The sequence below is a fragment of the Lichenostomus cassidix genome, unplaced genomic scaffold, assembly GCF_008360975.1.
Source record: "Lichenostomus cassidix isolate B80296 unplaced genomic scaffold, HeHo_3.0 HiC_scaffold_808, whole genome shotgun sequence".
Taxonomy (NCBI): Eukaryota; Metazoa; Chordata; class Aves; order Passeriformes; family Meliphagidae; genus Lichenostomus; species Lichenostomus cassidix.
The window spans coordinates 1-24,513 of NW_028147357.1; the positions used below are offsets into that span (position 1 = coordinate 1).

Sequence of the window (24,513 nt, forward strand, 5' to 3'; positions counted from 1 at the left end):
GCAGCATAGGCTCTGCCAAAGGTGCAGAGGCCCCCCGAGGCCTGGGTGGCGCCGGCACCGTAGAGGCCGCCCAGCCCCAGGGAGCCGCCAAAGGCCGGTGCTCCGGAGGAGCCCACCACGGCTTGCTGGGGGAAGGAGCTGAGGATGGGGCCGGGGAAGGTGACCACCACGGGGGGCGGCTGGATCAAGGCTGATGAGTCGGGGCACTGGCGGGTGCACAGCTCGTTGCAGCTCTCGGCGATGGGCTGGGGCACAGCCACGCTGGTTTTGGGTGGGCACAGGTCGTAGCAGGACATCTTGGTGTGGGATGTGAGGGTGCTCTGCAAGAGAGGGCAGCAATGTCAGGAGAGCAGGAGAGAGCAGTGCCCAAGCCACAGGGGCCGGGGCAGGAGCAGGGAGCTGAGAACGGAAGCTCTCGCACACTTACCCTTGTCCCTGAGGAGGAGAAGGTGGCCAGGGCAGTGCTCGGCCGAGTGTGGTCCAGGTAGGGCTTTTATAGCAGCCCTGGTATTGCTCAGCTCCAGGCAGGCCAGTCTGCACAGCGGACACTCCCTGATGATGCTCGTGGTGACAACCAGGGCTGTGCAGCCCCTGCCCCTCCCTGAGTCAGCATCCTCATGGTGCCAGCCCAGCACATCCTACTGCTCCGACATATTTGCCCTTCTTTCTACGTGAGGGACTTTGTAGCAGGGATGCCACCCAGTGAAGGGCTCCAGGGACACCGGTGAGGGTCTGGAGGATCTGGTGAAGGTGTTGAAGGAAACTGCACCGTGCTGGGGATCTGTGCATCAGCAGCCAGCGCAGTAGAGCAGAGCACCATCTGCCTCCAGACACTGACCAGGAACCTCTGCCAGGCTGGGGACAAAGAACCTGCATATCCTTCCTGAGCTACCTAGGACAAGGAGCAGAGATGTCCACCATTCCTGGCCATTCTATTCCTTGCCTCACCCTATTTGGACAATTAGAGGTTTCCTGGAGCCAATTCCTGAGTGACATCCCTGCTATCAAGTTGCTTATGTGGCAGGAAGGACAGGAATGCTTGGGCAGCAGGATGTGCTGGGGTGGCACCTGGGGTATGCTGACTCAGGGAGGGGCAGGGGCTGCACAGCCCTGGTGTCACTGCCAGCGCCATCTGCATCAGGGAGTGTCCCCTGTGCAGATTGGCCTGGCTGGAGCTGAGCAATGCTGGAGTTGCTATAAAAGCCCTGCCTGGGCCACACTCAACCAAACACTGCCCTGGCCACCTTCTCCTCCTCAGGGACAAGGGTAAGTGTGCGAGAGCTTCTGTTCTCAGCTCCCTGCTCCTGCCCCGGCCCCTGTGGCTCGGACACTGCTCTCTGCTGCTCTCCTGACATCGCTGCCCTCTCTTGCAGAGCACCCTCACATCCCACACCAAGATGTCCTGCTACGACCTGTGCCCACCCAAAACCAGCGTGGCTGTGCCCCAGCCCATCGCCGAGAGCTGCAATGAGCTGTGCACCCGCCAGTGCCCCGACTCGTCAGCCTTGATCCAGCCACCCCCCGTGGTGGTCACCTTCCCCGGCCCCATCCTCAGCTCCTTCCCCCAGCAAGCCGTGGTGGGCTCCTCCGGAGCCCCAGCCTTTGGCGGCTCCCTGGGGCTGGGCGGCCTCTATGGTGCCGGTGCCACCCAGGCCTCGGGGGGCCTCTGCACCTTTGGCAGAGCCTATGCTGCTCCCGCCTGCAGCCCTTGCGTCTTGCCCCGCTACAGCAAGAAGCTCTGGGACACCTGCGGGCCCTGCTAGAGCCAACACAGCCCACCCCAAACACCCCTGGCAGACACAGCCCAGCATGCAGAAGTTGAGCTCTGCACCACCTGCCCTGGGCTCCTGCAGCCCCTGACAATCAGCCTGGCTCTGGCCTGCGCACTGTCTCACTCTCAGTCTCCCCTCCTATTTCTTCATAATAAAGTCTTCCTGCATCCAATTCTTGTCTTCCTCTCGTTTTATCCTAAATCAGGAAAACCCCAGCAATTAGGGCATTGTAAGACAGGTGGGGAATGGAAATGGAAGGTCAAGGGGAAGGTGAAACAGAAGAGGGAAGCGCAAAGTTGAGATTAAAGAGGAGAAGAAAACGCTATCAAAGAGGAAGTGGAAGCAAAAGGACGATTGGAAGGGGTTGGGTTCGGTGAGAGACAATGAGAAGGAGAGGAGGCGAAGGTGAAGCTGAAGGGGAAGGAAATGGGGAAGGAAAAGGGAAGGAGAAGGAGAAGGAGAAGGAGAAGGAGGACAAGGAATCGAAGAAATTCACGGACATGGACAAAGAGAAGGACAATCAGATGGAGAAGAAGAATGAGGGCAAAGGCAAGGACACGGACCAGGAGAATAAAAAAGGTGATAGAGAAGGAGCAGTGGAATGGAGGAAGAAGGAGACAGAGGATGAGATGGAAAACAAGGGGGAGAAATAGGAAGACAAAGCAAGAGAAATAGGAAGAGAAATCAATGGAGAAGGCAGAGGCAAAGGTGAAGGTGAAAGGAGGTGAAGGAGAAAGAGAGAAGGGGAAGAAACCAAGGACAAGGACAAGGACAAAGACAAGGAGAACAATGAAGAAAGACAAAGACAAGTACATGGGCAAGAGCGAGGAGAATAGGAAAAATGAAAAAGAAGGGGAATTGGAAGTGGAAGGAAGAAGAAGGAGGATCACAGGAAAAAAAGGAAAGGGGAAATATAAATAGGAAGCCGAACAAAGATAAGGAGATAAACAAATAGGAGAAGGCAAAGGAGAAGGTTTAGGGAAAGGAGAAGGAGAAGAGGAAGCGGAAGGGAGAAGGGGAAGGAGATGTAGAACATGAAGGAGCTGATGACAAGGCAGTGTAATGTACAGGACAAAGGGAAGAAGAAGCCTCCAGTTTTTGTCACTTATGATGACTTCAGCAGATACATGGAAAGAGAAAATGGTCAACACCTGCCTGCATTTTGACCCTGGATGGTTTCCAGCCCCAGGGACATCCCCACACATTCACAGCCTGACTGCAGGTCAGAAACAGCCCCTGGTCTCATGTGCTGCAGGCAGGGGAGATTCCTGTGTTCAGGCAGAGTCCTTGGAGCTCACCTGCTGGACTGTGTGGGGTGGCAGCTGCCAGGGCTGGGGGATCTGCCCAAAGGAAGCTCTGCTTGGTAAGGATGGGGATGAGAGACTGCCCTGAGTGGGCTTGCAGAAACCACGTGCAGGGAGAGGAAGCCCTGCAGCCCATGGTGGGCATTGAGAGTAGAACCAGAGAGGCATGAGTTGGATGCAGGATTGTTTATTTTAATTACAGAAAAGAACACACTGGACACAGACATATGAGGCATGGGCAGGTTTTCCCGCCAGGCTTCTTGAGAGCTGCTCCTTCAGGCTTGTGCCAGGCAGTGGCTGCTGCCAAGAGTAGTGAAAGTCCCCTGAGGGACCATGGTGGAGTCAGGAATGTGGGCACAGGCAGGAGCAAGGAGGAGGAGATGCAGCCTTGGGAGAGGGGCAGGGAAGGAGGAAAGAGAGGAGGAGCAAAGCTAAAGCTGGCAAGAGGCTGCTGGGCTGCTGTTTGTGGCTCTAGCAGGGCCCGCAGGTGTCCCAGAGCTTCTTGCTGTAGCGGGGCAAGACGCAAGGGCTGCAGGCGGGAGCAGCGTAGGCTCTGCCAAAGGTGCAGAGGCCCCCCGAGGCCTGGGTGGCGCCAGCACCGTAGAGGCCGCCCAGCCCCAGGGAGCCGCCAAAGGCCGGTGCTCCGGAGGAGCCCACCACAGCTTGCTGGGGGAAGGAGCTGAGGATGGGGCCGGGGAAGGTGACCACCACGGGGGGCGGCTGGATCAAGGCTGACGAGTCGGGGCACTGGCGGGTGCACAGCTCGTTGCAGCTCTCAGCGATGGGCTGGGGCACAGCCACGCTGGTTTTGGGTGGGCACAGGTCGTAGCAGGACATCTTGGTGTGGGATGTGAGGGTGCTCTGCAAGAGAGGGCAGCGATGTCAGGAGAGCAGTGGAGAGCAGTGTCCGAGCCACAGGGGCCGGGGCAGGAGCAGGGAACTGAGAACGGAAGCTCTTGCACACTTACCCTTGTCCTTGAGGAGGAGAAGGTGGCCAGGGCAGTGCTTGGCCGAGCCTGGCCCAGGCAGGTCTTTTATAGCAGCCCTGGTATTGCTCAGCTCCAGATCGGCCAATCTGAAAAGGGGCACTCCCTGATGCTGCTGCAGCTGCTGCTGCTGATGGTGATGATGATGATGATGAGGGCAGAGCCATGCGGCCCCTGCCCCTCCCTGAGTCAGCATCCCCCAGGTGCCACCACAGCACATCCCGCTGTCCAAGAACTCCTGCCCTTCCTGCCAGAAGAGGCACTTTATAGCCAGGATGTCACCCAGTGTGTTGTCACAGTGACACCTGTCAGGGTTTGGAGGGTCTGGGGAAGGAGTGGCAGGAGCCTGCATCGTGGTGGGGATCTGTGCATCACCAGCCAGCCCAGCAGAGCAGAATATCTTTGGGCTCCAGGCACTGCCCAGGGAGCTCTGCCAGGCTGGGGACAAAGAACCTGCGTATCCTTCCTGAGCTGACTGGGACAAGGAGCAGAGATGTCTACTAGGCCCAGGCTGATTCCAGGCCTGCCCCACCCTGTTTGGAAAATTAAAGGTTTTCCTGGAAACCCACACTGAGTGACATCCCTGCTATCAAGTTGCTTATGTGGCAGGAAGGACAGGAACGCTTGGGCAGCAGGATGTGCTGGGGTGGCACCTGGGGTATTCTGACTCAGGGAGGTGCAGGGGCTGCACAGCCCTGGTGTCAGCATCAGCAGCAGCATCAGGGAGTGTCCCCAGTGCAGATTGGCCAGGCTGCAGCTGAGCAATTCTAGGGCTGCTATAAAAGCCCTGCCTGGGCCAGGCTCGGACAAGCATTGCTCTGGCCAACTTCTCTGCCGCAAGTACAAGGGTAAGTGTGCGAGAGCTTCTGTTCTCAGCTCCCTGCTCCAGCCCTGGCCCCTGTGGCTCGGGCACTGCCCTCTCCTGCTCTCCTGACATTGCTGCCTTCTCTTGCAGAGCACCCTCACATCCCACACCAAGATGTCCTGCTACGACCTGTGCCCACCCAAAACCAGCGTGGCTGTGCCCCAGCCCATCGCTGAGAGCTGCAACGAGCTGTGCACCCGCCAGTGCCCCGACTCGTCAGCCTTGATCCAGCCGCCCCCCGTGGTGGTCACCTTCCCCGGCCCCATCCTCAGCTCCTTCCCCCAGCAAGCCGTGGTGGGCTCCTCCGGAGCACCGGCCTTTGGCGGCTCCCTGGGGCTGGGCGGCCTCTACGGTGCTGGCGCCACCCAGGCCTCGGGGGGCCTCTGCACCTTTGGCAGAGCCTACGCTGCTCCCGCCTGCAGCCCTTGCGTCTTGCCCCGCTACAGCAAGAAGCTCTGGGACACCTGCGGACCCTGCTAGAGCCAACACAGCCCACCCCAAACACCCCCGGCAGACACAGCCCAGCATGCAGAAGTTGAGCTCTGCACGAGCCGCCCTTGGCTCATGCACCCCCTCACAACCAGCCTGCCTTATGCCTGCCCACTGTCTCCCTCCCACTCTCCCCTCCCCTTTGTTCAAAATAAAGTTTTCCTGCATCTACTTCTTGTCTTTCTCTCATTTTATCCTAAATCAGAAAGACCCCAGCAATTAGGGCCTTGCAAGACACGTGCTGAATGAAAATGGAAGGTGAAGGGGAAGGTGAAACAGAAGAGGGAAGGGCGAAGTTGAGATTAAAGAGGAGAAGAATATGTTATCAAAGAGGATGTGGAAGCAAAAGAACAATGGGAAGGGGTTGGGTTAGGTGAGGGACAATGAGGAGAAGGAGAGAAGGAGAAGGAGAAGGAGAAGGAGAAGGAGAAGGAGAAGGAGAAGGAGAAGGAGAAGGAGAAGGAGAAGGAGAAGGAGAAGGAGAAGGAGAAGGAGAAGGAGGAGGAGATGAAGAAACGGTACAAGGACAAGGACAAGGAGTTGAAGAAAGACATAGACATGGACAAAGAGAAGGACAAGGAGATGGAGAAGAAGAATGAGGGCAAAGGCAAGGACACGGAGAAGGAGAATAAAAAAAGGTGATAGAGAAGGAGCAGTGGAATGGAGGAAAAAGGAGACAGAGGACGAGATGGAAAACAAGGGGGATAAATAGGAAGACAAAGCAAGAGAAATAGGAAGAGAAACCAACAGGGAAGGCAGAGGCAAAGGTGAAGGTGAAGATGAAGGTGAAGGTGGAAGAGAAGGAGAAAGGGAGAAGGGGAAGAAGTCAAACACAAGGACAAGGACATTGTTCAAGGAGAACATTGTTCAAGGAGAACAATAAATACAGACAAAGACAAGTATATTTGCAAAGACAAAGAGAATAAGAAAAACTAACAGAAGGGGAAGGGGAAGTGGAAGGAGGAAGAAGGGGAAGGAGGATCACATGAAAAAAGGAGGAGAAATATAATTAGGAAGACAAAAAAAATATAAAAAGAAGGATGATAAGGATAAATGAAGGATGATAAAAAGAAAGACAAGGAGAAAAACAAATAGGAGAAGGAGAAGGTTTAGAGAAAGCCGAAAGAGAAGGAGAAGGAGATCTAGAACAAGAAGGAGCTGATGAAAAGGTAGTGTAATGTACAGGACACAAGGAAAAAGAAGCCTCCCTTCTATGTCAGTTCCAATGACTTCAGCAGAGACATGGAAACATAAAATGGTCAACACCTGCCTGCATTTTGACCCTGGATGGTTTCCAGCCCCAGGGACATCCCCACACTTTCACAGCCTGACTGCAGGTCTGAAACAGCCCCTGGTCTCATGTGCTGCAGGCAGGGGAGATTCCTGTGTTCAGGCAGAGTCCTTGGAACTCACCTGCTGGACTGTGTGGGGTGGCAGCTGCCAGGGCTGGGGGATCTGCCCAAAGGAAGCTCTGCTTGGTAAGGATGGGGATGAGAGACTGCCCTGAGTGGGCTTGCAGAAACCACGTGCAGGGAGAGGAAGCCCTGCAGCCCATGGTGGGCATTGAGAGTAGAACCAGAGAGGCATGAGTTGGATGCAGGATTGTTTATTTTAATTACAGAAAAGAACACACTGGACACAAACACAGGAGGCATGGGCATTGTTCCTCCCCAGGCTTCCAGAGAGCTGCTCCTTCAGAATTGTCCCATGCAGTGGCTGCTGCCAGGAGAAGTGAGTGCCCTGAGGGACCATGGTGGAGTCAGGAATGTGGGCACAGGCAGGAGCAAGGAGGAGGAGATGCAGCCTTGGGAGAGAGGCAGGGAAGGAGGAAAGAGAGGAGGAGCAAAGCTGAGGCTGCCAAGAGGCTGCCGGGCTGCTGTTTGTGGCTCTAGCAGGGCCCGCAGGTGTCCCAGAGCTTCTTGCTGTAGCGGGGCAAGACGCAAGGGCTGCAGGCGGGAGCAGCGTAGGCTCTGCCAAAGGTGCAGAGGCCCCCCGAGGCCTGGGTGGCGCCAGCACCGTAGAGGCCGCCCAGCCCCAGGGAGCCGCCAAAGGCCGGTGCTCCGGAGGAGCCCACCACGGCTTGCTGGGGGAAGGAGCTGAGGATGGGGCCGGGGAAGGTGACCACCACGGGGGGTGGCTGGATCAAGGCTGATGAGTCGGGGCACTGGCGGGTGCACAGCTCGTTGCAGCTCTCAGCGATGGGCTGGGGCACAGCCACGCTGGTTTTGGGTGGGCACAGGTCGTAGCAGGACATCTTGGTGTGGGATGTGAGGGTGCTCTGCAAGAGAGGGCAGCGATGTCAGGAGAGCAGTGGAGAGCAGTGCCCGAGCCACAGGGGCCGGGGCAGGAGCAGGGAGCTGAGAACAGAAGCTCTCGCACACTTACCCTTGTCCCTGAGGAGGAGAAGGTGGCCAGGGCAGTGTTTGGCCGAGTGTGGCCCAGGCAGGGCTTTTATAGCAGCCCCAGCATTGCTCAGCTCCAGCCAGGCAAATCTGTACAGGGGACACTCCCTGATGCTGCTGCTGATGCTGACACCAGGGCTGTGCAGCCCCTGCCCCTCCCTGAGTCAGAATTTCCCTAGGTGCCACCCAAGCACATCCTGCTGCCCAAGCTTTCTTGTCCTTCCTGTCTCGTGAGGGACTTTATAGCCAGGATGTCACCCAGTGAGGGGCTCCAGGGACAGCAATGAAGGTTTGGAAGGTCTGGGGCAGGAATGGCTGGAGCCTGCAACATGCTGGGGATCGGTGCATCACCAGCCAGCCCAGCAGAGCAGAACACCATCTGCATCCAGACACTGCCCTGGAGGGAACTCTGCCAGGCTGGGGCAAAGAAGTTGCGTGTCCTTCCATAGCTACATGGGACAAGGAGCAGAGATGTCCACCTGGCCATGGCTGATTCCAGCCCTTGCCCCAGCCTGTTTGGATAATTAAAGTTTTTCCTGGAGCCAATTCCTGAGTGACATCCCTGCTATCAATTTGCTTATGTGGCAGGAAGGACAAGAACAATTGTGCAGTGGCTTATGCTGGGGTGGCACCATGGGGATGCTGACCCAGGGAGAGGCAGGGGCTGCACAGCCCTGGTGTCATCATTGTCATCATCATCAGCAGCAGCAGCAGCACCCGCAGCATCAGGGAGTGTCCCCTGTGCAGATTGGCCCGGCTGGAGCTGAGCAATGCTGGGGCTGCTATAAAAGCCCTGCCTGGGCCACACTCAGCCAAGCACTGCCCTGGCCACCTTCTCCTCCTCAGGGACAAGGGTAAGTGTGCGAGAGCTTCTGTTCTCAGCTCCCTGCTCCAGCCCTGGCCCCTGTGGCTCGGGCACTGCTCCTTGCTGCTCTCCTGACATCGCTGCCCTCTCTTGCAGAGCACCCTCACATCCCACACCAAGATGTCCTGCTACGACCTGTGCCCACCTAAAACCAGCGTGGCTGTGCCCCAGCCCATCGCTGAGAGCTGCAACGAGCTGTGCACCCGCCAGTGCCCCGACTCATCAGCCTTGATCCAGCCGCCCCCCGTGGTGGTCACCTTCCCCGGCCCCATCCTCAGCTCCTTCCCCCAGCAAGCCGTGGTGGGCTCCTCCGGAGCACCGGCCTTTGGCGGCTCCCTGGGGCTGGGCGGCCTCTACGGTGCTGGCGCCACCCAGGCCTCGGGGGGCCTCTGCACCTTTGGCAGAGCCTACGCTGCTCCCGCCTGCAGCCCTTGCGTCTTGCCCCGCTACAGCAAGAAGCTCTGGGACACCTGCGGACCCTGCTAGAGCCAACACAGCCCACCCCAAACACCCCCGGCAGACACAGCCCAGCATGCAGAAGTTGAGCTCTGCACGAGCCGCCCTTGGCTCATGCACCCCCTCACAACCAGCCTGCCTTATGCCTGCCCACTGTCTCCCTCCCACTCTCCCCTCCCCTTTGTTCAAAATAAAGTTTTCCTGCATCTACTTCTTGTCTTTCTCTCATTTTATCCTAAATCAGAAAGACCCCAGCAATTAGGGCCTTGCAAGACACGTGCTGAATGAAAATGGAAGGTGAAGGGGAAGGTGAAACAGAAGAGGGAAGGGCGAAGTTGAGATTAAAGAGGAGAAGAATATGTTATCAAAGAGGAAGTGGAAGCAAAAGAACAATGGGAAGGGGTTGGGTTAGGTGAGGGACAATGAGGAGAAGGAGAGAAGGAGAAGGAGAAGGAGAAGGAGAAGGAGAAGGAGAAGGAGAAGGAGAAGGAGAAGGAGAAGGAGAAGGAGAAGGAGAAGGAGAAGGAGAAGGAGATGAAGAAACGGTACAAGGACAAGGACAAGGAGTTGAAGAAAGACATAGACATGGACAAAGAGAAGGACAAGGAGATGGAGAAGAAGAATGAGGGCAAAGGCAAGGACACGGAGAAGGAGAATAAAAAAAGGTGATAGAGAAGGAGCAGTGGAATGGAGGAAAAAGGAGACAGAGGACGAGATGGAAAACAAGGGGGATAAATAGGAAGACAAAGCAAGAGAAATAGGAAGAGAAACCAACAGGGAAGGCAGAGGCAAAGGTGAAGGTGAAGATGAAGGTGAAGGTGGAAGAGAAGGAGAAAGGGAGAAGGGGAAGAAGTCAAACACAAGGACAAGGACATTGTTCAAGGAGAACATTGTTCAAGGAGAACAATAAATACAGACAAAGACAAGTATATTTGCAAAGACAAAGAGAATAAGAAAAACTAACAGAAGGGGAAGGGGAAGTGGAAGGAGGAAGAAGGGGAAGGAGGATCACATGAAAAAAGGAGGAGAAATATAATTAGGAAGACAAAAAAAATATAAAAAGAAGGATGATAAGGATAAATGAAGGATGATAAAAAGAAAGACAAGGAGAAAAACAAATAGGAGAAGGAGAAGGTTTAGAGAAAGCCGAAAGAGAAGGAGAAGGAGATCTAGAACAAGAAGGAGCTGATGAAAAGGTAGTGTAATGTACAGGACACAAGGAAAAAGAAGCCTCCCTTCTATGTCAGTTCCAATGACTTCAGCAGAGACATGGAAACATAAAATGGTCAACACCTGCCTGCATTTTGACCCTGGATGGTTTCCAGCCCCAGGGACATCCCCACACTTTCACAGCCTGACTGCAGGTCAGAAACAGCCCCTGGTCTCATGTGCTGCAGGCAGGGGAGATTCCTGTGTTCAGGCAGAGTCCTTGGAACTCACCTGCTGGACTGTGTGGGGTGGCAGCTGCCAGGGCTGGGGGATCTGCCCAAAGGAAGCTCTGCTTGGTAAGGATGGGGATGAGAGACTGCCCTGAGTGGGCTTGCAGAAACCACGTGCAGGGAGAGGAAGCCCTGCAGCCCATGGTGGGCATTGAGAGTAGAACCAGAGAGGCATGAGTTGGATGCAGGATTGTTTATTTTAATTACAGAAAAGAACACACTGGACACAAACACAGGAGGCATGGGCATAGTTCCTCCCCAGGCTTCCAGAGAGCTGCTCCTTCAGAATTGTCCCATGCAGTGGCTGCTGCCAGGAGAAGTGAGTGCCCTGAGGGACCATGGTGGAGTCAGGAATGTGGGCACAGGCAGGAGCAAGGAGGAGGAGATGCAGCCTTGGGAGAGAGGCAGGGAAGGAGGAAAGAGAGGAGGAGCAAAGCTGAGGCTGGCAAGAGGCTGCCGGGCTGCTGTTTGTGGCTCTAGCAGGGCCCGCAGGTGTCCCAGAGCTTCTTGCTGTAGCGGGGCAAGACGCAAGGGCTGCAGGCGGGAGCAGCGTAGGCTCTGCCAAAGGTGCAGAGGCCCCCCGAGGCCTGGGTGGCGCCGGCACCGTAGAGGCCGCCCAGCCCCAGGGAGCCGCCAAAGGCCGGTGCTCCGGAGGAGCCCACCACGGCTTGCTGGGGGAAGGAGCTGAGGATGGGGCCGGGGAAGGTGACCACCACGGGGGGTGGCTGGATCAAGGCTGACGAGTCGGGGCACTGGCGGGTGCACAGCTCATTGCAGCTCTCGGCGATGGGCTGGGGCACAGCCACGCTGGTTTTGGGTGGGCACAGGTCGTAGCAGGACATCTTGGTGTGGGATGTGAGGGTGCTCTGCAAGAGAGGGCAGCGATGTCAGGAGAGCAGGAGAGGGCAATGCCCAAGCCACAGGGGCCGGGGCTGGAGTAGGGAGCTGAGAACAGAAGCTCTCGCACACTTACCCTTGTCCCTGAGGAGGAGAAGGTGGCCAGGGCAGTGCTTGGCTGAGTGTGGCCCAGGCAGGGCTTTTATAGCAGCCCCAGCATTGCTCAGCTCCAGCCAGGCCAGTCTGCACAGGGGACACTCCCTGATGTTGCTACACTGCTGCTGCTGCTGCTGCTGTTGATGATGATGACAATGATGACACCAGGGCTGTGCAGCCCCTGCCTCTCCCTGGGTCAGCATCCCAGGGTGCCACCCTAGCATAACCCACTGCACAATTTTTCTTGTCCTTCCTGCCACATAAGCAAATTGATAGCAGGGATGTCGCTCAGGAATTGGCTCCAGGAACAACTTTAATTATCCAAACAGGCTGGGGCAAGGGCTGGAATCAGCCATGGCCAGGTGGACATCTCTGCTCCTTGTCCCATGTAGCTATGGAAGGACACACAACTTCTTTGCCCCAGCCCGGCAGAGCTCCCTCCGGGGCAGTGTCTGGAGCTCTGCCGGGCTGGCTGGTGATGCACCGATCCCCAGCATGTTGCAGGCTCCAGCCATTCCTGCCCCAGACCCTCCAAACCTTCATTGCTGTCCCTGGAGCCCCTCACTGGGTGACATTCTGGCTATAAAGTCCCTCACGAGACAGGAAGGACAAGAAAGCTTGGGCAGCAGGATGTGCTGGGGTGGAACATGGGAGAATTCTGACTCAGGGAGGGGCAGGGGCTGCACAGCCCTGGTGTCAGCATCAGCAGCAGCATCAGGGAGTGTCCCCTGTACAGATTTGCCTGGCTGGAGCTGAGCAATGCTGGGGCTGCTATAAAAGCCCTGCCTGGGCCACACTCGGCCAAACACTGCCCTGGCCACCTTCTCCTCCTCAGGGACAAGGGTAAGTGTGCGAGAGCTTCTGTTCTCAGCTCCCTGCTCCTGCCCCGGCCCCTGTGGCTCGGGCACTGCTCTCTGCTGCTCTCCTGACATCGCTGCCCTCTCTTGCAGAGCACCCTCACATCCCACACCAAGATGTCCTGCTACGACCTGTGCCCACCCAAAACCAGCGTGGCTGTGCCCCAGCCCATCGCCGAGAGCTGCAACGAGCTGTGCGCCCGCCAGTGCCCCGACTCGTCAGCCTTGATCCAGCCGCCCCCCGTGGTGGTCACCTTCCCCGGCCCCATCCTCAGCTCCTTCCCCCAGCAAGCCGTGGTGGGCTCCTCCGGAGCACCGGCCTTTGGCGGCTCCCTGGGGCTGGGCGGCCTCTACGGTGCCGGCGCCACCCAGGCCTCGGGGGGCCTCTGCACCTTTGGCAGAGCCTACGCTGCTCCCGCCTGCAGCCCTTGCGTCTTGCCCCGCTACAGCAAGAAGCTCTGGGACACCTGCGGGCCCTGCTAGAGCCAACACAGCCCACCCCAAACACCCCCGGCAGACTCAGCCCAGCATGCAGAAGTTGAGCTCTGCACCACCTGCCCTGGGCTCCTGCAGCCCCTTACAACCAGCCTGGCTCTGGCCTGCGCACTGTCTCACTCTCAGTCTCCCCTCGTATTTCTTCAAAATAAAGTCTTCCTGCATCCAATTCTTGTCTTCCTCTCGTTTTATCCTAAATCAGGAAAACCCCAGCAATTAGGGCATTGTAAGACAGGCGGGGAATGGGAATGGAAGGTCAAGGGGAAGGTGAAACAGAAGAGGGAAGCGCAAAGTTGAGATTAAAGAGGAGAAGAAAACGCTATCAAAGAGGAAGTGGAAGCAAAAGGACGATTGGAAGGGGTTGGGTCAGGCGAGAGACAATGAGAAGGAGAGAAGGCGAAGGTGAAGCTGAAGGGGAAGGGAATGGGGAAGGAAAAGGGAAGGAGAAGGAGAAGGAGAAGGAGAAGGAGAAGGAGAAGGAGAAGGAGAAGGAGAAGGAGAAGGAGAAGGAGAAGGAGAAGGAGAAGGAGGACAAGGAGTTGAAGAAAGACACGGACATGGACAAAGAGAAGGACAATCAGATGGAGAAGAAGAATGAGGGCAAAGGCAAGGACACGGACCAGGAGAATAAAAAAAGGTGATAGAGAAGGAGCAGTGGAATGGAGGAAGAAGGAGACAGAGGATGAGATGGAAAACAAGGGGGAGAAATAGGAAGACAAAGCAAGAGAAATAGGAAGAGAAATCAATGGGGAAGGCAGAGGCAAAGGTGAAGATGAAAGGAGGTGAAGGAGAAAGAGAGAAGGGGAAGAAACCAAGGACAAGGACAACGAGAACAATGAAGAAGGACAAAGACAAGTACATGGGCAAGAGCGAGGAGAATAGGAAAAACGGAAAAGAAGGGGAATTGGAAGTGGAAGGAAGAAGAAGGAGAAGGAGGACAACATAAGAAAAAGGAAACGGGAAATATAAATAGGAAGACGAACAACGATAAGGAGAAAAACAAATAGGAGAAGGCAAAGGAGAAGGTTTAGGGAAAGGAGAAGAGGAAGCGGAAGGGAGAAGGGGAAGGAGATGTAGAACATGAAGGAGCTGATGACAAGGCAGTGTAATGTACAGGACAAAGGGAAGAAGAAGCCTCCAATTTTTGTCACTTATGATGACTTCAGCAGATACATGGAAAGAGAAAATGGTCAACACCTGCCTGCATTTTGACCCTGGATGGTTTCCAGCCCCAGGGACAACCCCACACATTCACAGCCTGACTGCAGGTCAGAAACAGCCCCTGGTCTCATGTGCTGCAGGCGGGGGAGATTCCTGTGTTCCTGCAGAGTCCTTGGAGCTCACCTGCTGGACTGTGTGGGGTGGCAGCTGCCCGGGCTGAGGGATCTGCCCAAAGGAAGCTCTGCTTGGTAAGGATGGGGATGAGAGCCTGCCCTGAGTGGGCTTGCAGAAACCACGTGCAGGGAGAGGAAGCCCTGCAGCCCATGGTGGGCATTGAGAGTAGAACCAGAGAGGCAGGAGTTGGATGCAGAATTGTTTATTTTCATTTCAGAAAAGAACACACTGGACACAGACACACGAGGCACGGGCAGGGTTTCTCTCCAGGCTTCTTGAGAGCTGCTCCTTCAGGCTTGTGCCAGGCAGTGGCTGCTGCCAGGAGAAGTGAGTGCCCTGAGGGACCATGGTGGAGTCAGGAATGTGGGCACAGGCAGGAGCAAGGAGGAGGAGATGCAGCCTTGGGAGAGGGGCAGGGAAGGAGGAAAGAGAACACGAGCAAAGCTAAAGCTGGCAAGAGGCTGCCGGGCTGGTGTTTGTGGCTCTAGCAGGGCCCGCAGGTGTCCCAGAGCTTCTTGCTGTAGCGGGGCAAGACGCAAGGGCTGCAGGCGGGAGCAGCGTAGGCTCTGCCAAAGGTGCAGAGGCCCCCCGAGGCCTGGGTGGCGCCGGCACCGTAGAGGCCGCCCAGCCCCAGGGAGCCGCCAAAGGCCGGTGCTCCGGAGGAGCCCACCACGGCTTGCTGGGGGAAGGAGCTGAGGATGGGGCCGGGGAAGGTGACCACCACGGGGGGCGGCTGGATCAAGGCTGACGAGTCGGGGCACTGGCGGGTGCACAGCTCGTTGCAGCTCTCGGCGATGGGCTGGGGCACAGCCACGCTGGTTTTGGGTGGGCACAGGTCGTAGCAGGACATCTTGGTGTGGGATGTGAGGGTGCTCTGCAAGAGAGGGCAGCAATGTCAGGAGAGCAGGAGAGAGCAGTGCCCAAGCCACAGGGGCCGGGGCAGGAGCAGGGAGCTGAGAACGGAAGCTCTCGCACACTTACCCTTGTCCCTGAGGAGGAGAAGGTGGCCAGGGCAGTGCTCGGCCGAGCCTGGCCCAGGCAGGTCTTTTATAGCAGCCCTGGTATTGCTCAGCTCCAGCCAGGCCAATCTGCACAGGGGACACTCCCTGATGCTGCTGCGTGGTGAATGATGATGAGGGCAGGGCTGTGCAGCCCCTGCCCCTCCCTGAGTCAGCATCCCCCAGGTGCCACCCCAGCACATCCTGCTGTCCAAGAATTCCTGCCCTTCCTGCCACATGAGGGACTTTATAGCCAGGATGTCACCCAGTGTGTTGTCCAGGGACACCTGTGAGGGTTTGGAGGGTCTGGGGAAGGAGTGGCAGGAGCCTGCACCGTGGTGGGGATCTGTGCATCACCAGCCAGCCCAGCAGAGCAGAATATCTTTGGCCTCCAGACACTGCCCAGGGAGCTCTGCCAGGCTGGGGACAAAGAACCTGCGTATCCTTCCTGAGCTGACTGGGACAAGGAGCAGAGATGTCCACCAGGCCCAGGCTGATTCCAGTCCTGCCCCACCCTGTTTGGAAAATTAAAGGTTTTCCTGGAAACCCACACTGAGTGACATCCCTGCTATCAAGTTGCTTATGTGGCAGGAAGGACAGGAACGCTTGGGCAGCAGGATGTGCTGGGGTGGCACCTGGGGTATGCTGACTCAGGGAGGGGCAGGGGCTGCCCTGGTGTCAGCATCAGTAGCAACATCAGGGAGTGTCACCTGTGCAGACTGGCCTGGCTGGAGCTGAGCAATGCTGGGGCTGCTATAAAAGCCCTGCCTGGGCTAGCTTTGGCTAAGCACTGCCCTGGCCACCATCTCGTCCTCAGGGACAAGGGTAAGTGTGCGAGAGCTTCTGTTCTCAGCTCCCTGCTCCAGCCCCGGCCCCTGTGGCTTGGGCACTGCCCTCTCCTGCTCTCCTGACATTGCTGCCCTCTCTTGCAGAGCACCCTCACATCCCACACCAAGATGTCCTGCTACGACCTGTGCCCACCCAAAACCAGCGTGGCTGTGCCCCAGCCCATCGCCGAGAGCTGCAACGAGCTGTGCACCCGCCAGTGCCCCGACTCGTCAGCCTTGATCCAGCCGCCCCCCGTGGTGGTCACCTTCCCCGGCCCCATCCTCAGCTCCTTCCCCCAGCAAGCCGTGGTGGGCTCCTCCGGAGCACCGGCCTTTGGCGGCTCCCTGGGGCTGGGCGGCCTCTACGGTGCTGGCGCCACCCAGGCCTCGGGGGGCCTCTGCACCTTTGGCAGAGCCTACGCTGCTCCCGCCTGCAGCCCTTGCGTCTTGCCCCGCTACAGCAAGAAGCTCTGGGACACCTGCGGACCCTGCTAGAGCCAACACAGCCCACCCCAAACACCCCCGGCAGACACAGCCCAGCATGCAGAAGTTGAGCTCTGCACGAGCCGCCCTTGGCTCATGCACCCCCTCACAACCAGCCTGCCTTATGCCTGCCCACTGTCTCCCTCCCACTCTCCCCTCCCCTTTGTTCAAAATAAAGTTTTCCTGCATCTACTTCTTGTCTTTCTCTCATTTTATCCTAAATCAGAAAGACCCCAGCAATTAGGGCCTTGCAAGACACGTGCTGAATGAAAATGGAAGGTGAAGGGGAAGGTGAAACAGAAGAGGGAAGGGCGAAGTTGAGATTAAAGAGGAGAAGAATATGTTATCAAAGAGGAAGTGGAAGCAAAAGAACAATGGGAAGGGGTTGGGTTAGGTGAGGGACAATGAGGAGAAGGAGAGAAGGAGAAGGAGAAGGAGAAGGAGAAGGAGAAGGAGAAGGAGAAGGAGAAGGAGAAGGAGAAGGAGAAGGAGAAGGAGAAGGAGAAGGAGTGAAGAAACGGTACAAGGACAAGGACAAGGAGTTGAAGAAAGACATAGACATGGACAAAGAGAAGGACAAGGAGATGGAGAAGAAGAATGAGGGCAAAGGCAAGGACACGGAGAAGGAGAATAAAAAAAGGTGATAGAGAAGGAGCAGTGGAATGGAGGAAAAAGGAGACAGAGGACGAGATGGAAAACAAGGGGGATAAATAGGAAGACAAAGCAAGAGAAATAGGAAGAGAAACCAACAGGGAAGGCAGAGGCAAAGGTGAAGGTGAAGATGAAGGTGAAGGTGGAAGAGAAGGAGAAAGGGAGAAGGGGAAGAAGTCAAACACAAGGACAAGGACATTGTTCAAGGAGAACATTGTTCAAGGAGAACAATAAATACAGACAAAGACAAGTATATTTGCAAAGACAAAGAGAATAAGAAAAACTAACAGAAGGGGAAGGGGAAGTGGAAGGAGGAAGAAGGGGAAGGAGGATCACATGAAAAAAGGAGGAGAAATATAATTAGGAAGACAAAAAAAATATAAAAAGAAGGATGATAAGGATAAATGAAGGATGATAAAAAGAAAGACAAGGAGAAAAACAAATAGGAGAAGGAGAAGGTTTAGAGAAAGCCGAAAGAGAAGGAGAAGGAGATCTAGAACAAGAAGGAGCTGATGAAAAGGTAGTGTAATGTACAGGACACAAGGAAAAAGAAGCCTCCCTTCTATGTCAGTTCCAATGACTTCAGCAGAGACATGGAAACATAAAATGGTCAACACCTGCCTGCATTTTGACCCTGGATGGTTTCCAGCCCCAGGGACATCCCCACACTTTCACAGCCTGACTGCAGGTCTGAAACAGCCCCTGGTCTCATGTGCTGCAGGCAGGGGAGATTCCTGTGTTCAGGCAGAGTCCTTGGAACTCACCTGCTGGACTGTGTGGGGTGGCAGCTGCCAGGGCTGGGGGATCTGCCCAAAGGAAGCTCTGCTTGGTAAGGATGGGGATGAGAGACTGCCCTGAGTGGGCTTGCAGAAACCACGTGCAGGGAGAGGAAGCCCTGCAGCCCATGGTGGGCATTGAGAGTAGAACCAGAGAGGCATGAGTTGGATGCAGGATTGTTTATTTTAATTACAGAAAAGAACACACTGGACACAAACACAGGAGGCATGGGCATAGTTCCTCCCCAGGCTTCCAGAGAGCTGCTCCTTCAGAATTGTCCCATGCAGTGGCTGCTGCCAGGAGAAGTGAGTGCCCTGAGGGACCATGGTGGAGTCAGGAATGTGGGCACAGGCAGGAGCAAGGAGGAGGAGATGCAGCCTTGGGAGAGAGGCAGGGAAGGAGGAAAGAGAGGAGGAGCAAAGCTGAGGCTGCCAAGAGGCTGCCGGGCTGCTGTTTGTGGCTCTAGCAGGGCCCGCAGGTGTCCCAGAGCTTCTTGCTGTAGCGGGGCAAGACGCAAGGGCTGCAGGCGGGAGCAGCGTAGGCTCTGCCAAAGGTGCAGAGGCCCCCCGAGGCCTGGGTGGCGCCGGCACCGTAGAGGCCGCCCAGCCCCAGGGAGCCGCCAAAGGCCGGTGCTCCGGAGGAGCCCACCACGGCTTGCTGGGGGAAGGAGCTGAGGATGGGGCCGGGGAAGGTGACCACCACGGGGGGTGGCTGGATCAAGGCTGACGAGTCGGGGCACTGGCGGGTGCACAGCTCGTTGCAGCTCTCAGCGATGGGCTGGGGCACAGCCACGCTGGTTTTGGGTGGGCACAGGTCGTAGCAGGACATCTTGGTGTGGGATGTGAGGGTGCTCTGCAAGAGAGGGCAGCGATGTCAGGAGAGCAGTGGAGAGCAGTGTCCGAGCCACAGGGGCCGGGGAGGAGCAGGGAGCTGAGAACAGAAGCTCTCGCACACTTACCCTTGTCCCTGAGGAGGAGAAGGTGGCCAGGGCAGTGTTTGGCCGAGTGTGGCCCAGGCAGGTCTTTTATAGCAGCCCCAGCATTGCTCAGCTCCAGCTGGGCCAATCTGCAGAGGGGACACTCCCTGATGCTGCTGCTGCTGCTGACACCAGGGCTGTGCAGCCCCTGCCCCTCCCTGAGTCAGAATTTCCCTAGGTGCCACCCAAGCACATCCTGCTGCCCAAGCTTTCTTGTCCTTCCTGTCTCGTGAGGGACTTTATAGCCAGGATGTCACCCAGTGAGGGGCTCCAGGGACAGCAATGAAGGTTTGGAAGGTCTGGGGCAGGAATGGCTGGAGCCTGCAACATGCTGGGGATCGGTGCATCACCAGCCAGCCCAGCAGAGCAGAACACCATCTGCATCCAGACACTGCCCTGGAGGGAACTCTGCCAGGCTGGGGCAAAGAAGTTGCGTGTCCTTCCATAGCTACATGGGACAAGGAGCAGAGATGTCCACCTGGCCATGGCTGATTCCAGCCCTTGCCCCAGCCTGTTTGGATAATTAAAGTTTTTCCTGGAGCCAATTCCTGAGTGACATCCCTGCTATCAATTTGCTTATGTGGCAGGAAGGACAAGAACAATTGTGCAGTGGCTTATGCTGGGGTGGCACCATGGGGATGCTGACCCAGGGAGAGGCAGGGGCTGCACAGCCCTGGTGTCATCATTGTCATCATCAGCAGCAGCAGCAGCAGCACCCGCAGCATCAGGGAGTGTCCCCTGTGCAGATTGGCCCGGCTGGAGCTGAGCAATGCTGGGGCTGCTATAAAAGCCCTGCCTGGGCCACACTCAGCCAAGCACTGCCCTGGCCACCTTCTCCTCCTCAGGGACAAGGGTAAGTGTGCGAGAGCTTCTGTTCTCAGCTCCCTGCTCCAGCCCTGGCCCCTGTGGCTCGGGCACTGCTCCTTGCTGCTCTCCTGACATCGCTGCCCTCTCTTGCAGAGCACCCTCACATCCCACACCAAGATGTCCTGCTACGACCTGTGCCCACCTAAAACCAGCGTGGCTGTGCCCCAGCCCATCGCTGAGAGCTGCAACGAGCTGTGCACCCGCCAGTGCCCCGACTCATCAGCCTTGATCCAGCCGCCCCCCGTGGTGGTCACCTTCCCCGGCCCCATCCTCAGCTCCTTCCCCCAGCAAGCCGTGGTGGGCTCCTCCGGAGCACCGGCCTTTGGCGGCTCCCTGGGGCTGGGCGGCCTCTACGGTGCTGGTGCCACCCAGGCCTCGGGGGGCCTCTGCACCTTTGGCAGAGCCTACGCTGCTCCCGCCTGCAGCCCTTGCGTCTTGCCCCGCTACAGCAAGAAGCTCTGGGACACCTGCGGACCCTGCTAGAGCCAACACAGCCCACCCCAAACACCCCCGGCAGACACAGCCCAGCATGCAGAAGTTGAGCTCTGCACGAGCCGCCCTTGGCTCATGCACCCCCTCACAACCAGCCTGCCTTATGCCTGCCCACTGTCTCCCTCCCACTCTCCCCTCCCCTTTGTTCAAAATAAAGTTTTCCTGCATCTACTTCTTGTCTTTCTCTCATTTTATCCTAAATCAGAAAGACCCCAGCAATTAGGGCCTTGCAAGACACGTGCTGAATGAAAATGGAAGGTGAAGGGGAAGGTGAAACAGAAGAGGGAAGGGCGAAGTTGAGATTAAAGAGGAGAAGAATATGTTATCAAAGAGGAATTGGAAGCAAAAGAACAATGGGAAGGGGTTGGGTTAGGTGAGGGACAATGAGGAGAAGGAGAGAAGGAGAAGGAGAAGGAGAAGGAGAAGGAGAAGGAGAAGGAGAAGGAGAAGGAGAAGGAGAAGGAGAAGGAGAAGGAGAAGGAGAAGGAGAAGGAGATGAAGAAACGGTACAAGGACAAGGACAAGGAGTTGAAGAAAGACATAGACATGGACAAAGAGAAGGACAAGGAGATGGAGAAGAAGAATGAGGGCAAAGGCAAGGACACGGAGAAGGAGAATAAAAAAAGGTGATAGAGAAGGAGCAGTGGAATGGAGGAAAAAGGAGACAGAGGACGAGATGGAAAACAAGGGGGATAAATAGGAAGACAAAGCAAGAGAAATAGGAAGAGAAACCAACAGGGAAGGCAGAGGCAAAGGTGAAGGTGAAGATGAAGGTGAAGGTGGAAGAGAAGGAGAAAGGGAGAAGGGGAAGAAGTCAAACACAAGGACAAGGACATTGTTCAAGGAGAACATTGTTCAAGGAGAACAATAAATACAGACAAAGACAAGTATATTTGCAAAGACAAAGAGAATAAGAAAAACTAACAGAAGGGGAAGGGGAAGTGGAAGGAGGAAGAAGGGGAAGGAGGATCACATGAAAAAAGGAGGAGAAATATAATTAGGAAGACAAAAAAAATATAAAAAGAAGGATGATAAGGATAAATGAAGGATGATAAAAAGAAAGACAAGGAGAAAAACAAATAGGAGAAGGAGAAGGTTTAGAGAAAGCCGAAAGAGAAGGAGAAGGAGATCTAGAACAAGAAGGAGCTGATGAAAAGGTAGTGTAATGTACAGGACACAAGGAAAAAGAAGCCTCCCTTCTATGTCAGTTCCAATGACTTCAGCAGAGACATGGAAACATAAAATGGTCAACACCTGCCTGCATTTTGACCCTGGATGGTTTCCAGCCCCAGGGACATCCCCACACTTTCACAGCCTGACTGCAGGTCAGAAACAGCCCCTGGTCTCATGTGCTGCAGGCAGGGGAGATTCCTGTGTTCAGGCAGAGTCCTTGGAACTCACCTGCTGGACTGTGTGGGGTGGCAGCTGCCAGGGCTGGGGGATCTGCCCAAAGGAAGCTCTGCTTGGTAAGGATGGGGATGAGAGACTGCCCTGAGTGGGCTTGCAGAAACCACGTGCAGGGAGAGGAAGCCCTGCAGCCCATGGTGGGCATTGAGAGTAGAACCAGAGAGGCACGAGTTGGATGCAGGATTGTTTATTTTAATTACAGAAAAGAACACACTGGACACAAACACAGGAGGCATGGGCATAGTTCCTCCCCAGGCTTCCAGAGAGCTGCTCCTTCAGAATTGTCCCATGCAGTGGCTGCTGCCAGGAGAAGTGAGTGCCCTGAGGGACCATGGTGGAGTCAGGAATGTGGGCACAGGCAGGAGCAAGGAGGAGGAGATGCAGCCTTGGGAGAGAGGCAGGGAAGGAGGAAAGAGAGGAGGAGCAAAGCTGAGGCTGCCAAGAGGCTGCCGGGCTGCTGTTTGTGGCTCTAGCAGGGCCCGCAGGTGTCCCAGAGCTTCTTGCTGTAGCGGGGCAAGACGCAAGGGCTGCAGGCGGGAGCAGCGTAGGCTCTGCCAAAGGTGCAGAGGCCCCCCGAGGCCTGGGTGGCGCCGGCACCGTAGAGGCCGCCCAGCCCCAGGGAGCCGCCAAAGGCCGGTGCTCCGGAGGAGCCCACCACGGCTTGCTGGGGGAAGGAGCTGAGGATGGGGCCGGGGAAGGTGACCACCACGGGGGGCGGCTGGATCAAGGCTGATGAGTCGGGGCACTGGCGGGTGCACAGCTCGTTGCAGCTCTCAGCGATGGGCTGGGGCACAGCCACGCTGGTTTTGGGTGGGCACAGGTCGTAGCAGGACATCTTGGTGTGGGATGTGAGGGTGCTCTGCAAGAGAGGGCAGCGATGTCAGGAGAGCAGCAGAGGGCAGTGCCCAAGCCACAGGGGCCGGGGCTGGAGCAGGGAGCTGAGAACAGAAGCTCTCGCACACTTACCCTTGTCCCTGAGGAGGAGAAGGTGGCCAGGGCAGTGCTTGGCCGAGTGTGGCCCAGGCAGGGCTTTTATAGCAGCCCCAGCATTGCTCAGCTCCAGCCAGGCCAGTCTGCACAGGTGACACTCCCTGATGTTGCTACTGATGCTGACACCAGGGCTGTGCAGCCCCTGCCCCTCCCTGAGTCAGAATTTCCCTAGGTGCCACCCCAGCACATCTTGCTGCCCAAGCTTTCTTGTCCTTCCTGTCTCGTGAGGGACTTTATAGCCAGGATGTCACCCAGTGAGGGGCTCCAGGGACAGCAATAATTTGTGGGGCTGGGGCAGGAATGGCTGGAGCCTGCCATGCTGGGGATCGGTGCATCACTAGCCAGCCCAGCAGAGCAGAACACCATCTTCTTGACACTGACCTGGAGGGCTCTGCCAGGCTGGGGCAGAGTTGGTGTTCTTCCATAGCTACATGGGGAGCAGAGATCCCCTGCATGGCTGGTTCCAGCCATTTGCCCCAGCTGTTTGGATTAATTAAAGTTTTTCCTGGAGCCAATTCCTGAGTGACATCCCTGCTATCAATTTGCTTATGTGGCAGGAAGGACAAGAACAATTGTGCAGTGGCTTATGCTGGGGTGGCACCATGGGGATGCTGACCCAGGGAGAGGCAGGGGCTGCACAGCCCTGGTGTCATCATCAGCCGCAGCATCAGGGAGTGTCCCCTGTGCAGATTGGCCTGGCTGGAGCTGAGCAATGCTGGGGCTGCTATAAAAGCCCTGCCTGGGCCACACTCAGCCAAGCACTGCCCTGGCCACCTTCTCCTCCTCAGGGACAAGGGTAAGTGTGCGAGAGCTTCTGTTCTCAGCTCCCTGCTCCAGCCCTGGCCCCTGTGGCTCGGGCACTGCTCCTTGCTGCTCTCCTGACATCGCTGCCCTCTCTTGCAGAGCACCCTCACATCCCACACCAAGATGTCCTGCTACGACCTGTGCCCACCTAAAACCAGCGTGGCTGTGCCCCAGCCCATCGCTGAGAGCTGCAACGAGCTGTGCACCCGCCAGTGCCCCGACTCATCAGCCTTGATCCAGCCGCCCCCCGTGGTGGTCACCTTCCCCGGCCCCATCCTCAGCTCCTTCCCCCAGCAAGCCGTGGTGGGCTCCTCCGGAGCACCGGCCTTTGGCGGCTCCCTGGGGCTGGGCGGCCTCTACGGTGCTGGTGCCACCCAGGCCTCGGGGGGCCTCTGCACCTTTGGCAGAGCCTACGCTGCTCCCGCCTGCAGCCCTTGCGTCTTGCCCCGCTACAGCAAGAAGCTCTGGGACACCTGCGGACCCTGCTAGAGCCAACACAGCCCACCCCAAACACCCCCGGCAGACACAGCCCAGCATGCAGAAGTTGAGCTCTGCACGAGCCGCCCTTGGCTCATGCACCCCCTCACAACCAGCCTGCCTTATGCCTGCCCACTGTCTCCCGCCCACTCGCCCCTCCCCTTTGTTCAAAATAAAGTTTTCCTGCATCTACTTCTTGTCTTTCTCTCATTTTATCCTAAATCAGGAAGACCCCAGCAATTAGGGCATTGTAAGACAGGTGGTGAATGGAAATGGAAGGTGAAGGGGAAGGTGAAACAGAAGAGGGAAGGGCGAAGTTGAGATTAAAGAGGAGAAGAATATGTTATCAAAGAGGAATTGGAAGCAAAAGGACGATTGGAAGGGGTTGGGTTAGGTGAGGGACAATGAGGGAAGGAGAAGGAGAAGGTGAAGGTGAAGGGGAAGGAGATGGGGATGGAGAAGGGAAGGAGAAGGAGAAGGAGAAGGAGAAGGAGATGAAGAAACTA

The 24,513-nt window shown here is 56.6% G+C and overlaps 13 protein-coding genes across 13 annotated transcripts; 7 read left to right on the plus strand and 6 right to left on the minus strand.

Annotated features, from left to right (window-relative positions):
* Positions 1-1,316: 1,316 nt before the first annotated feature.
* LOC146423315 (scale keratin-like) lies at positions 1,317-1,944 on the plus strand. The gene has a single exon (XM_085044877.1). It carries the CDS (start codon positions 1,398-1,400, stop codon positions 1,761-1,763), a length of 366 nt encoding a protein of 121 aa, XP_084901003.1. The 5' UTR covers positions 1,317-1,397; the 3' UTR covers positions 1,764-1,944.
* A 397-nt stretch (positions 1,945-2,341) lies between these two features.
* Positions 2,342-5,452, plus strand: LOC146423316 (scale keratin-like). Its single transcript, XM_085044878.1, has 2 exons — positions 2,342-3,388; positions 5,018-5,452. Exon 2 carries the CDS (start codon positions 5,042-5,044, stop codon positions 5,405-5,407), a length of 366 nt encoding a protein of 121 aa, XP_084901004.1. The 5' UTR covers positions 2,342-3,388; positions 5,018-5,041; the 3' UTR covers positions 5,408-5,452.
* On the minus strand, positions 3,386-3,933 carry LOC146423317 (scale keratin-like). The gene has a single exon (XM_085044881.1). The coding sequence runs from the start codon at positions 3,911-3,913 to the stop codon at positions 3,548-3,550; it is 366 nt and encodes a 121-aa protein (XP_084901007.1). The 5' UTR covers positions 3,914-3,933; the 3' UTR covers positions 3,386-3,547.
* A 1,554-nt stretch (positions 5,453-7,006) lies between the features above and the next one.
* LOC146423318 (scale keratin-like) lies at positions 7,007-7,901 on the minus strand. Its single transcript, XM_085044880.1, has one exon. The coding sequence runs from the start codon at positions 7,668-7,670 to the stop codon at positions 7,305-7,307; it is 366 nt and encodes a 121-aa protein (XP_084901006.1). The 5' UTR covers positions 7,671-7,901; the 3' UTR covers positions 7,007-7,304.
* A 683-nt stretch (positions 7,902-8,584) lies between these two features.
* LOC146423319 (scale keratin-like) lies at positions 8,585-9,214 on the plus strand. The gene has a single exon (XM_085044882.1). The coding sequence runs from the start codon at positions 8,804-8,806 to the stop codon at positions 9,167-9,169; it is 366 nt and encodes a 121-aa protein (XP_084901008.1). The 5' UTR covers positions 8,585-8,803; the 3' UTR covers positions 9,170-9,214.
* Positions 9,215-10,620: 1,406 nt separating this feature from the next.
* Positions 10,621-11,441, minus strand: LOC146423320 (scale keratin-like). The gene has a single exon (XM_085044876.1). The coding sequence runs from the start codon at positions 11,418-11,420 to the stop codon at positions 11,055-11,057; it is 366 nt and encodes a 121-aa protein (XP_084901002.1). The 5' UTR covers positions 11,421-11,441; the 3' UTR covers positions 10,621-11,054.
* Positions 11,442-12,420: 979 nt separating this feature from the next.
* On the plus strand, positions 12,421-13,092 carry LOC146423321 (scale keratin-like). Its single transcript, XM_085044873.1, has one exon. It carries the CDS (start codon positions 12,546-12,548, stop codon positions 12,909-12,911), a length of 366 nt encoding a protein of 121 aa, XP_084900999.1. The 5' UTR covers positions 12,421-12,545; the 3' UTR covers positions 12,912-13,092.
* An 866-nt stretch (positions 13,093-13,958) lies between these two features.
* LOC146423322 (scale keratin-like) lies at positions 13,959-16,643 on the plus strand. Its single transcript, XM_085044884.1, has 2 exons — positions 13,959-14,585; positions 16,189-16,643. Exon 2 carries the CDS (start codon positions 16,213-16,215, stop codon positions 16,576-16,578), a length of 366 nt encoding a protein of 121 aa, XP_084901010.1. The 5' UTR covers positions 13,959-14,585; positions 16,189-16,212; the 3' UTR covers positions 16,579-16,643.
* LOC146423323 (scale keratin-like) lies at positions 14,709-15,134 on the minus strand. The gene has a single exon (XM_085044885.1). It carries the CDS (start codon positions 15,106-15,108, stop codon positions 14,743-14,745), a length of 366 nt encoding a protein of 121 aa, XP_084901011.1. The 5' UTR covers positions 15,109-15,134; the 3' UTR covers positions 14,709-14,742.
* A 1,515-nt stretch (positions 16,644-18,158) lies between the features above and the next one.
* On the minus strand, positions 18,159-18,843 carry LOC146423324 (scale keratin-like). Its single transcript, XM_085044886.1, has one exon. It carries the CDS (start codon positions 18,820-18,822, stop codon positions 18,457-18,459), a length of 366 nt encoding a protein of 121 aa, XP_084901012.1. The 5' UTR covers positions 18,823-18,843; the 3' UTR covers positions 18,159-18,456.
* A 257-nt stretch (positions 18,844-19,100) lies between these two features.
* On the plus strand, positions 19,101-20,365 carry LOC146423325 (scale keratin-like). The gene has a single exon (XM_085044875.1). The coding sequence runs from the start codon at positions 19,955-19,957 to the stop codon at positions 20,318-20,320; it is 366 nt and encodes a 121-aa protein (XP_084901001.1). The 5' UTR covers positions 19,101-19,954; the 3' UTR covers positions 20,321-20,365.
* Positions 20,366-21,907: 1,542 nt separating this feature from the next.
* LOC146423326 (scale keratin-like) lies at positions 21,908-22,716 on the minus strand. Its single transcript, XM_085044874.1, has one exon. It carries the CDS (start codon positions 22,569-22,571, stop codon positions 22,206-22,208), a length of 366 nt encoding a protein of 121 aa, XP_084901000.1. The 5' UTR covers positions 22,572-22,716; the 3' UTR covers positions 21,908-22,205.
* Positions 22,717-23,434: 718 nt separating this feature from the next.
* On the plus strand, positions 23,435-24,064 carry LOC146423327 (scale keratin-like). Its single transcript, XM_085044883.1, has one exon. It carries the CDS (start codon positions 23,654-23,656, stop codon positions 24,017-24,019), a length of 366 nt encoding a protein of 121 aa, XP_084901009.1. The 5' UTR covers positions 23,435-23,653; the 3' UTR covers positions 24,020-24,064.
* Positions 24,065-24,513: the final 449 nt, after the last annotated feature.